The sequence below is a fragment of the Juglans regia genome, chromosome 1 (genome assembly GCF_001411555.2).
Source record: "Juglans regia cultivar Chandler chromosome 1, Walnut 2.0, whole genome shotgun sequence".
Taxonomy (NCBI): domain Eukaryota; kingdom Viridiplantae; phylum Streptophyta; class Magnoliopsida; order Fagales; family Juglandaceae; genus Juglans; species Juglans regia.
The window spans coordinates 42,924,310-42,935,698 of NC_049901.1; the positions used below are offsets into that span (position 1 = coordinate 42,924,310).

The 11,389-nt window shown below is 35.2% G+C and overlaps 3 protein-coding genes across 5 annotated transcripts; 2 read left to right on the forward strand and 1 right to left on the reverse strand.

Annotated features, from left to right (window-relative positions):
- Positions 1–278: 278 nt before the first annotated feature.
- Positions 279–2,840, forward strand: LOC108996037 (dehydrodolichyl diphosphate synthase 6-like). Of its 3 annotated transcripts, none has more exons than XM_035683729.1 (3): positions 309–393; positions 1,403–1,506; positions 1,745–2,840. In XM_035683729.1, exon 3 carries the CDS (start codon positions 1,790–1,792, stop codon positions 2,660–2,662), a length of 873 nt encoding a protein of 290 aa, XP_035539622.1. In that variant the 5' UTR covers positions 309–393; positions 1,403–1,506; positions 1,745–1,789; the 3' UTR covers positions 2,663–2,840. The 3 variants fall into 3 exon arrangements, with proteins under 3 accessions (XP_035539617.1, XP_035539622.1, XP_035539619.1); XM_035683726.1 differs by having other exon boundaries at positions 318–393; positions 1,364–1,506; XM_035683724.1 differs by lacking the exon at positions 1,403–1,506 and having other exon boundaries at positions 279–393.
- A 4,492-nt stretch (positions 2,841–7,332) lies between these two features.
- LOC108995925 (ethylene-responsive transcription factor ERF098-like) lies at positions 7,333–8,219 on the forward strand. The gene has a single exon (XM_018971599.2). It carries the CDS (start codon positions 7,523–7,525, stop codon positions 7,943–7,945), a length of 423 nt encoding a protein of 140 aa, XP_018827144.2. The 5' UTR covers positions 7,333–7,522; the 3' UTR covers positions 7,946–8,219.
- A 280-nt stretch (positions 8,220–8,499) lies between these two features.
- Positions 8,500–9,390, reverse strand: LOC108995924 (ethylene-responsive transcription factor ERF098-like). Its single transcript, XM_018971598.2, has one exon. The coding sequence runs from the start codon at positions 9,224–9,226 to the stop codon at positions 8,738–8,740; it is 489 nt and encodes a 162-aa protein (XP_018827143.1). The 5' UTR covers positions 9,227–9,390; the 3' UTR covers positions 8,500–8,737.
- Positions 9,391–11,389: the final 1,999 nt, after the last annotated feature.

Genomic DNA, 11,389 nt, shown 5'->3' on the forward strand with positions numbered 1-11,389 from the left:
CTTAGTTTGTACCATATTTATATCAAATTTACATATTGTATAATAAATCGTCAACCGTACTTATCAAGAGTGTTGATAAAATAATAATAATAATAATAATAATAATAAATATTAATAATAAGTAATATTAAATATTATTATATAAGCATCGTTTGTTCATTTTAAAAAAAATAATAGTTATTATTAAAAAATTAATTTTTTTTTATATAAATCGGTTTACGCTTGCACATTTTATTACTACTTCAAAATATCATTTCTATTGATGTTATTGGCTGGGAGTAATTTTATGATCTCATGCGTATGTGGGCTCTCTCGGTCGCTCACTCTCACTCCTGGTATATCTCTGCACTTCCCTCTTCTCCAGCTCCTACGGTTTCTATCCAATACCCACGGGTAACTCGCTCTCTCTGATTTTATCTTTTGATTTTGACAAAGTATTGCGTGATTGTTATATTATTGTATTTTTTAGATTGATTAGTTCTCTTTGTATTTGATTGCCAAATACGAGTACAAGTTGTCTCTTAGTTGGCTTATTGTATTTGTATCTTTGGGCTCTGTACAAATCGAATTTGTCGACTTTGTTTGATTTCATTTGATGCTCGTGTTAACATTTTGCTTAGTCCGGAATCAGTCGGCGGCGTTTTTGCTATGACTTTTTTTTTTTTTCTTTTTTGTTATTGCTTGTTCGCCTTTTTGCTCCAATTTATTGTTGCTTTGCATTCCGGAATTTTGATACTTTTGACCGAAATACTGGTGATATGCATTAGTTGTGAATGGGTTCTCTTAAATGATTGATACTGTCATTTTATTTTATGCCTTTACTTGTTGTCCTTAACAAAATGGTGTTTTTGGGTTTTTCTTACTAAAGAAAAATTCCCATAGGGAGGCTATCTTACTGTTGCTGTTGCGATATTTGGTTGTTTTTTATATGATGGCCTACTTATTTTAATTAAATTTGTTCTCGTGTCCTGTTTTGATGCCTGCTTCCGATATTCTATCTTTGGTTGCGTTTATGCAATGTATAATCTGATAATGTCCAATGAAATTGGTTAATGTAATGTGCATGTTGTTTTGGTTAGCTTCATGTGAGGCAGTTATTATTTGCTTATATTTGATGTTTGTTGCATTTAGTTTAGTTTGCATTTATTTCTTTTATTATTACTCTTATGCCATTGGATCAAAGTTTTTCCTTGGTAACATATCGTACCCTATGCATTGGGGCAGTGTTAGTTCCAGGTTGACCACATGTTGATTGAGTTGTCTTTGATGTCATGGTTATTGTTTCCCGTTCTTGGTCGCTTTACACATTTTCATTCAACTTGGTAATAATTGATGGCTTGTCTTTTACGCAAATTGAAACAAGAAATGTGTAAAGCACACGGGTAATCGCTGCAACATGTAGGCTAAAACATCCCATTCTCTCATTGGATATTTTGAGCATGGACATGAGATTGAGCAAGGGCAGGCCAAAATCCCCAGAATTGCCTTTTTATTTTATCAAGCTTGGTGAGCAATCTTATCTTGCTCGAGGAACTTATCGAATAATGAAGCATGCGGTACCTACTATAAAGAATGTTATATCTTATCATAGGTCTAAACAGCTAGTAAGCTGTATGGAATTAGCAATTAATAGGCCACATCATATTTGATGTGTTAATTATACAAATTTAACTTTGTGGGCTTTGTTATGATGGTCTTTATTATTCAAATAGCATGTAACTGAAGTTTGATTTTGTATTGGCAGGTTATTTTGGTTCTGAGATTTAGCATTTATACAAGGTTTCTAAGGATGGAGAAAGGTGGCAGGATTAGGATAAACTGTATCTTTGAGAACTTGGTTACTTTCCTGCGCAGATGTATCTTTTATGTTCTTTCTGTTGGTCCCATTCCTTATCATATTGCCTTTATCATGGATGGAAATTGTAGATATGCAAAAAAACAGAATTTTATGGAAGGGAATGGACGTAGTGTTGGATTTTTGGCTCTCTTGTCCATGCTCAAGTACTGCTATGAGTTGGGTGTGAAATATGTGACAATATATGCTTTCAGCATTGATAACTTCAAACGACAACCTGAAGAAGTTCAATCTTTGATGGATCTGATGCAGTTAAAAATTGAAGGACTAATCAAAGAAGTAAGCGTAGTAAATCGCTATGGAGTTCGAGTGCACTTTATAGGGAACCTAAAATTATTGAGTGAACCTGTCAGGTTGGCAGCAGAGAGGGCTATGCTGGCCACTGCCAATAACTCCAAGGCGGTATTGTCAGTATGTGTTGCATACACTTCCACCAATGAGATTGTGCATGCTGTCCAAAAATCATGCGAACAAAAGTGGGAGGAGATCAGTATATTGGATGCAAGTGGATCTGGTTATGGCTTAACTGAAGTTGTATTGAGTGAGAAGGATGAAAGGGAGAACCTTACTAATTTAATAGATATTGAAAAGCATATGTATATGGCAGTTGCACCTGATCCTGATATCTTAATCCGTACTTCTGGGGAGACCCGCTTGAGCAATTTTCTTCTTTGGCAGACTGCATACTGTTCCTTGTATTCGCCTTACGTGCTTTGGCCAGAAATTGGATTTAGACATTTCCTTTGGGCAATCTTGAACTTCCAGCAGAATCACTTTTATTTGGAGAAAAGAAGGAAACAGTTGTAAATATTGTGGATTCCCACATTTTGGGACTCTAATGTGATTTTACTGGTGGATCTCTTTGTCTTCTTTAACCAAACTTTGTTACAAAATCAGATTACAACATTGGCTGGAACCTTTTTTTCAGTGTCTGTCTTGGTCAGCACTTGAGAATATAAAACAATATATGGATATTTCGTTTTAATGCCATAGGATATGCTTTGGTCTAACAAACGTTTTGAATGATACATTCATGCGAAGAATTACTATTTTGGGTGCATGATGACAGATACTTAAATGCTAACAAGGATCCCATTGCATTAATATACTCTCTTTAATCTTTTCTGCCAAATGATACTGACATCATGAACTAAAGTGTGATCATCTCATAAAACAGCAAATGGATTGTAGGTTAGTTTTAGATTTAAGTTCTAATCCAAATCAGTCCAACTTCTGGCATTCTGTGTGCTCTTATTTCCACGACAACCAAGAAAGTGCTATATTTGTATGTTTGATTTGGATTTTGATGCTAATTCATTTAACAGGTTTTCTGCACTTACATTTTCAGGTAATGAAGTCTGTAAGAGTTATATTGTCATCAGGAACTAGTATGCCTTCATATTAAAGATTTTTAAGAACCCGTTGTGTTTGATGGTTGACTTGTGTACAATGTCTCATCTAGTCATCTGAAAGTGAAACTGAGACTCAGATGTATTTGTTTACACTCCAGACAGAGAACATGAGATGTACATGGACCAAAAACCATGGTAGCGGGAGTTGGTACTAGTTGAAATCAGGGACTCTCTTTGGTGGTGGGAATGGGGAGGATATAGTTGGGTGGTGGATTCAATGCAGTGTCACACAGGAAGTGTGGGGTGGTAGCTGTGTTGTTGGCACAACTTCATGTTTGGCATCATTGTTTATTTTTATTTTTCAGTATATAGGGTTGACTGTCAAGACTCGTCTGTAAATAGTATTTTACTTTTGTTTCATATATTCAATTACCATAATCATAGTTCTGTCATCATAAGAATGTTTAGCTGTTTCATAGGCTATCCCATCCACAGGTACATGTTGTATGTTTCTGCAGAGCATTTGCTTGTTAGAGGAAGGTAATCTGAATTGAGTCTAAGAACACGCATTTGCTCTACTGGCTTTTCGGGTCATCACTATTCCTGCACAGTTCTAACCTGTCGCATTGTATCTATGATGTCTCGTCCCGCTAAGTTGGTTCTTACTTTTCTTCTTTTCTTGCAAGGAACATTGACTGGCTTTCAGGCTCATGGGTATGCAAGCGAGTTCTTTACAGTAGGATATTGGACAATGTCAACTGCATCACATGTCAAGCCCACAAAGTGCAAAGAGAGGGAGTGGGGGGAGAGAGAGCTAGAGAATGGAGACCATGGGTATGCAAGTGTGTTGAGTGTGTGTGTGCAGTCGTTGCTGGTGTTCTTTTATCCAAGATTATTGGGTTTAAGTATGTTGATGTTTTTTTACACATTAGTTGTGATTTCTGCATATTTCCAGCACTTATTTGGCACACTTTATTTTGGCAATTAGGATCATGGAGCAGTGGTTTCAGCAGAGCAATAGCTAATTTGTGGGTAACATTAATATTTTAGGTAATTTGCTTCTTTCTCTGTTTTACGATAATCATATTATGCTATAACATGACCCTTTTTAAAAAAAAAAAAAATCTCGGTGAGTAAGACTTTAAATTAGTTTTATTCAATGTACTCTTAGCCATGGGGAACCCTGTCAGCATGACACTGAAGCTATGGCAACTTCAATGAAATTTTCCTGAAGCCAAAGAGATAATGATGCCTCCTTGAGCAGACCAAAATAAATTAGAGGGCCTATTTTCTGTTAAGCCTTTTCTTTCCACATTTCTGCAAATTGCATGTGGAAAACTGACCTTTGTATGCATGTTATATTCTTTCAATGTTGGAATTTTTGGAATCATTGATTGCTTCTTTTGTTATGTAAATGACCAGTTGTATGGGATCTGTTCTTGAAAACTGACCTTTGTTGCTTTCTTGAGATCCCGTATCTTTTTCTTTTTGTGAAGAATTAAATTCTTTATCTTCTCTTTGTTAATAACTGTAAGGAAAAGTAAATTGGCTCTCTTAAAGTTGCTCTACAGGTGGTAGGATGGCTTATTTGAAGACCATACTAATCAAGCTCAGACTTATTCATAGGTTAGCCCTTATTTGAATAAATGCTTTGAATATATATATTTGGCAGTTTTTAAGTTTCAAATGTAATTCCAAGCTAAATGGTGGATCCCATCTCCAGGACACCTTTTATGCAGATACTCGTCTTTTTCAACATCATATTATTCAGAGCTCTTGTTTGTGTCTTCTTTGTTATTCAGATAACAAATTGCATGTGATTGTCGTCATTGGATACTGACCTATGATGTTTGTCTTGATTCTTCTCTCTCTCTCTCTCTCTTTAGTAAACATATGTCGGTTGATTAATAGATGTTAGTGCATAAGCCAGCAATAGATCTGTCTTGCTTTAGGTTTGCAGTTAATCTTTTTTTTTTGGGGTTAATTCAAACGTTGTTGAGTCCTCATGGAACTTTAAAATATTGTCTTTTGCTCCTTGTTCTTCCAACTCTTTACAGATAAAAGATAAATGATTCAAAACTGAGTTGCACATTTTCTTTCTATAAATATAGTTAAATAACCATATATAGGTATTAGGTAATATGTACAGGCGGAAAAATAAGTGCACTTTTTTGTCTTTATATTGCTCAAATTATAGGTGGTTTTCTCTGCCAATAGGAGCCTTTTGCGTAACTATTTCTAGACTAATTTTAAGTGAAGGTTGCCCAAGTGACTTAGTTTGTGAAGAAAGCCATAGAGTTTCCTCCTCTTTTTTCTCCCCCACCATCATTTCGACCAATACATGAAACAAAAGCTATCATGACTTTGTTTTATAAAAGTTTCAGTCCTATCACAAAAAAAAAAAAAAAAGTTTCAGTACCATTGCAATGAAGGACCACCATTGTTAACCGACAAAGAAAAAGCATCATAGAATATTATCCAAAGTTTGAATTCGCATCCACTTGATAACCTGCAGATTTGGACGTTGATTTAATCCCTCCCCAAAAGAAAAAACCAAACTTAGGGCTAGTTTGGGTAGGCTACTGTTTATTATTTTATTACTATTTAATATTCTGTTGTTATTTTTTTACTACTATACATCATCTTACTGTCCAAACACGGAACTAACATCAGTGGTAGGACCACCATTATAATGATCTGCTTCAGATATTATTTACTTCTCAAATGTTATTCGGCAGTCTATTTCTCAGCTGGTTAACATAATACTATTGAGCTTTTGTTTTCAGTTTTAATGACAGTTAATACTCCCCGCCACCACCACCACCACCACCACCGTGGAACCACTTCCTCTAGAATCACCACTTGTCACCGCCACTTGCCAATACCCATCACGTCCAATCTTTCACGTACCATCATCACTGTAAGTTGTAACCACAACCCCTCAATTTTCAGTAGCAATTTGTCACCATTCTTTTGTACCTTAAATTTGTACGGTTATAGGTGGGTGCATATTGAGCTGTTTTCGTCCTTCCTTTGGCAGGTTCTTCAAAGCCAATTGGGGCATCCAAACTATTTTTGGGCATCCAAACTATTTTTGGGCATCCGAGAGATCTAGGGAAGATTGAGCACTTTGACATGCACGTTCGTAGTTATTGCCGGCCAACCGACAGGCACTACATAAATAATAATGGACCAACATATGTTCTTTAACGTACGTGGTGGTGGGTTTCTTTTATCTTACGGTATTTTACATTAATATTTTTCCTCCATTTTTTTGTCATCTACTGATATTTAGCCATTGACAACGTAGTGTTGCTGATCAATATGCATGCCTAGCCATATCAACTTTGGATTGAGATTTTTTTCTAATTTTTTAACCCAAACACTTTCTACAAATTTACAATACGTAGACTTCACTGTATTTAGATCCGTATTATCTACGGAAAGTATTTAATACATTGTAGTTTACATATTATATAGTCTATCTCTATTCAAATTGTAGAAAGTATTTGAATAAAAACATTGCGAGAAATCTTAATCCTTATGACCTCACTATCAGCCTCAACATTTGGCATTAACATATCATATGGTCGATCTTACATCTAACACATTCTAATTATATTTTCTTCTGTTTCAAAATGGGATCCAACGTAAAATTGTGAACATTTCAACCTAACTAGTGGTTGAACAAGTTAACAGTATAAAGGTGAAAACTGAGAAGGAATTATGCTCGCCGACGCAATAGCATGACCTCACTCACTCATCTATCCCATTATTTTTCAATAATTTTGTTTTTTGTTTTTAGCGACGAATGATGTTGACATAGATGTTCTCATTCGTTTTTATAAAATTTTTTTATCTCATTTTATTTAATTATTATAATTTTTTTAAAAATTTACATATAAAATAAAATAAAAAATTTAATTTTTTTAAATTTTTTAAAAAATAATATAAAAAAATATTATATTAATATATTTTTTAATTTTTAATTTTTATGTCAATTCATCTCATCAAACGAAGCCTACGTGAAACTTGGGAAAGGGGATGCACCTGATCTTGCCTTTGAATCTGTTCTTATAAGAATAAACAAATATATATGCACACAGAAAAAAAAGTGGCCCCAAACCTTAAGCCATCGTCTCTCCTTGAACACCCATATACGTCGCCCCAAAACTTCAATCTCCGTCAAAGGTTCCTTGGCACGTTTAAATTTTCTTCTTCGATTGCATATTATGTCAACTTGCACACCACTTATGTGCATTTTCCACCCAGTATAAAAGCTAGCTAGCTAGAGTGAAGTAGGATGAGCTAAACCATGGAAGAAACCCCCAAGTGTAGTAGTGTCAAAGATCAAGATGGAGATCAAAAAGATGTCCGATACCGGGGAGTGAGAAGGCGCCCTTGGGGCAAATTCGCAGCGGAGATTCGTGACTCAACAAGACAAGGTGCCCGGTTGTGGCTCGGGACGTTTAACACGGCGGAGGAGGCTGCAAGGGCTTATGATCAGGCTGCCTATTCAATGAGGGGTAACATGGCCATACTAAACTTCCCTCATGAATATCCTCCTTCACCCAATCTTTATTCTCCTAATTCTGCTTCCTCATCAACCTTCCAAAATGTGGAAAGGACATCATCAAGGAGTCATGAGCTTGGTAAAGAGGTTTTTGAGTTCGAGTATTTTGATGATAAGTTGTTGGAAGAACTTCTTGATTTTGAAAACAAGGCGAAGAACAAGTGAAAGACTTTGTGATTTCAAAATTTCCTTCAATCCAAAAACAACGACAGCGAGACTAGGAATAAGAAATTATGGTAATGGGGCATCGTAATCCTTCGATAAACTAGTGGATCGGATCGATCTACCTGTGTTGTCATAGTCTCTGTTGTCTTCTTTCCTTTGAATCTGTTTTTTTTTTTTTTTTTTTTTTATTTGAAGTAGTGTCGGCCTTGACTTGTTTGGAGGATTGTGCGAGTACCATTTGTGGTAAGAAAAGTTGCCATGTCAGACCTCTGAGTCCTTCTGCTGTACTATGTTATAGATATTAGTTATATATGGCCCAGACTCCATATAATTTTATCTTTCTATGATACCCGTTGGTTTATACTTCCGTGGGTCCATGCATTAACGTTCTCGTTGACTTAATTCCCTTCTTGGATAGGGTCAAGTTTGGCCGTCCATTATTCAGAGTAATTAGTTGAAGAACCAGTCATGATATTGCATCTTCTCTGGTTCATTGATACCCCAGTACTGTTGCTAGAAAATATTAAAAAATAAAAATAGCAAAATAAAGAGGAAGACGAAGCTCCATATATATGAAAGCTGAAAACCCTTTGCTCTAGACAATATTTTATTTGACTGCATACATTTGAAAAAATGATAATCATCCGAGCAAAACAAACAAAGAATTTGAGAAAAAAAACAACAATTACAAAAATCAAAACCCTTTATTTTCATTTCATCTGGAACTCAAACCAATCAGCTTTTAATCAGTCATTTATTCGGTTTTTTTTATAGATAATCAGTACCCATATTTTAAGTTGTTCTTCCCTGGCCTGGCCTATCCTCAGCGGTTTCAAGAAGCTGCTCCAACAACTTGCTGTCGAAATACTGCAATTCTATAAGTTGTTCACCTTCTTGTACTCCATTAGTACTACTGGCTGAAGCTCCTAGCTGGCCAAAACTACTACTCGTACCTGCATGAGCAGCTGAGGAGGAAGCCGGAAAGGAAGTACCCGAAGATGTTGAAAATGAAGAACCCTGATTTTGATTATAATATTGGTACTCATTTGGGAAGTTGAGGATGGCTAAATGACCCCGGAAATGAAACGCAGCTCGGTCATATGCTCGTGCTGCCTCTTCTGCTGTGTCAAATGTTCCAAGCCACAGGCGCGCCCCATTTCTCGTCGGATCGCGTATCTCCGCCGCGAACTTACCCCACGGCCGCCGTCGAATCCCCCGGTACCGAGCTTCTCTTTCAGACTTTTCATTAATGTTCCCAGCTCTCTTCTTCCCGGCCTCCATGGACTTTTGCTTTCCCAGAATCCCAAGTACTGAAAGTGAATGTCTTTTTTGGTTTCAAGCTTTAGATTTTGTAGCTACAATTGCATACAACAGCCAACTGCTTTAAATATATATATATATATATACATCGTCGGCTTTCTTGATAAAAAAATCAGTCCTGTATGGCGGTTGGAATTATGAGCAACTCGGAAAGTTCGAATTAAGTTCGTCAAAGCAGAAGATGGTGATAAAAATATAGTAAAGATCAGTAAACGCGAATTGAAATGGTTGCGAACGTCATGGAACCTGTCATCCTATTTTCTAAGCTGCACATTTCTTTTATGTTCGTTGGGAGTATATAATATATATAGCTTTGATCATTTAGAAATGGCTGCGTACGTACATACGTGGTATCATTAAGTGGCAAAATCATAAGCCATGTTGTCATGTGTTTTGGTGGCGGAAGTCAATTTATATTAACAAAGGTGTTGCTGGGGACGACAGATCAAAATATTATATATAAACAAACAACCTAGTTTTTCTTTTGGCTGTTTTTATGACAACGAAGAACGACTGATCAATTATTTATTAATTTATCTGTTTTGAAAAACTAATTTTTTCCCATTCAATGTAATAAAAAGTAGATCACCCATATCTTATATAAATAAATAAATAAATATGTTATATTAATCTATAGCCATCATTCCGAGTGTTCTTTGAACAGCTTGCCTAGCAACAAATTAATGTCACATCTATCATCAGTTTCAAATCTGAACATCGATCATGCAACTTTATTTTATAATTGGTCCCTTTTTTTTTTGCAAGATAATTGGTCCTTTTTGACTGCTAATTTCAAAGGGAGGTGAAGAGAATCAGCCCACGATAACTCTCTCTTTTCAGCAAGGACGGGGATTGGCATATATAAATTATATTTTATTATAAGAAAGTAGTAAATAAATTGTAGATATCACTGCTCTTTTTGTTAATTAAGTACTACCGACAGAATAATAAATTATTGGCTCGCCTAATTATTTAAATTTTTGCTGATTTTATTTAAGAAATAAAAAAAAAACCGAGAAAATGTTCGTTAGATACTTGTTGTATGATTTATTAGTGTTTAAAAAAACATATTTCATTAAAATGGGCGTCGTTTATAAGTTCTTATTTCATGGGAAAAAGAGAAAATCTAAACCAGATTAATTAATTAGAAAAATAACTTTCTATATAGTATTTAAATAATAAATATTTAATTTTCTTACTGTAATTCTTTTTAAATCTCTTAGCAAACCGAAGACTTTCTAATATTTTACTACGAATCTAAAACTTTTAAATTGTCTACTTTTCTGTTAGCTAGGCAATATTTTTTTTTTTTAATCTTTTGTAGGCAAACAGCCATAAAGTGGACTCGCCCAAAAAAGCGATAAAGCGGTCTCTGTTTACTTTTCTTTATTTTTTATTTTTTATTATTTATTATTTTCATAAGATTAATTTATCTAATGTGTTCATTGGATCGTTGCCCATTAATGCTATGATCTACTGTTTGTGGATGAACCCATGCATGCATCTTAAGCTTGATCAATCCTGTGTTCCCTTCAAATATCTTAAGACTCTATGGGCTGCATCTAGGTGAGGTTGCCGTGATTTATCTATATATTGGCTAAGAACTTGAATTGCATAAGTCAAGTCTAGCCGAGAGATGGTAAGGTATATCAACCTACCAATTAACCTGCGATTACTTAGAATATTTTCAATTAAATTACCCTCAGATGAAGAGAATTTGATGTTTTGTTCCATAGAAAACTGAACAGGTTTTGCTGCTAGTAAACCTGAGTCTTGGAGAATGTCCAATGCGTATTTTCTTTGGCACAAAGTGATGCCTTTGTCGGATCTGGCCACTTCCAAACCTAAAAAATACTTCAATACCCCAAATTTTTTTATTTTGAATCTGTTATCTAAGAATGACTTCAGTGCAATAATTGAATCAATGTCATTGCTTGCTAGTATTATGTCATCTACATAAACTAACAAAGTAATGAATGAAGAAGAAGTGGTTTTAATGAAAAGCGAGTGATTAGAATTTGACTTAGTGAATCCATAGTCAAGAATGGTAGATGATAGTTTAGACAACCATTGGTGTGAGACTTGTCTTAGCCCATAATGGGACTTGGTAAGTCTGCATACCTG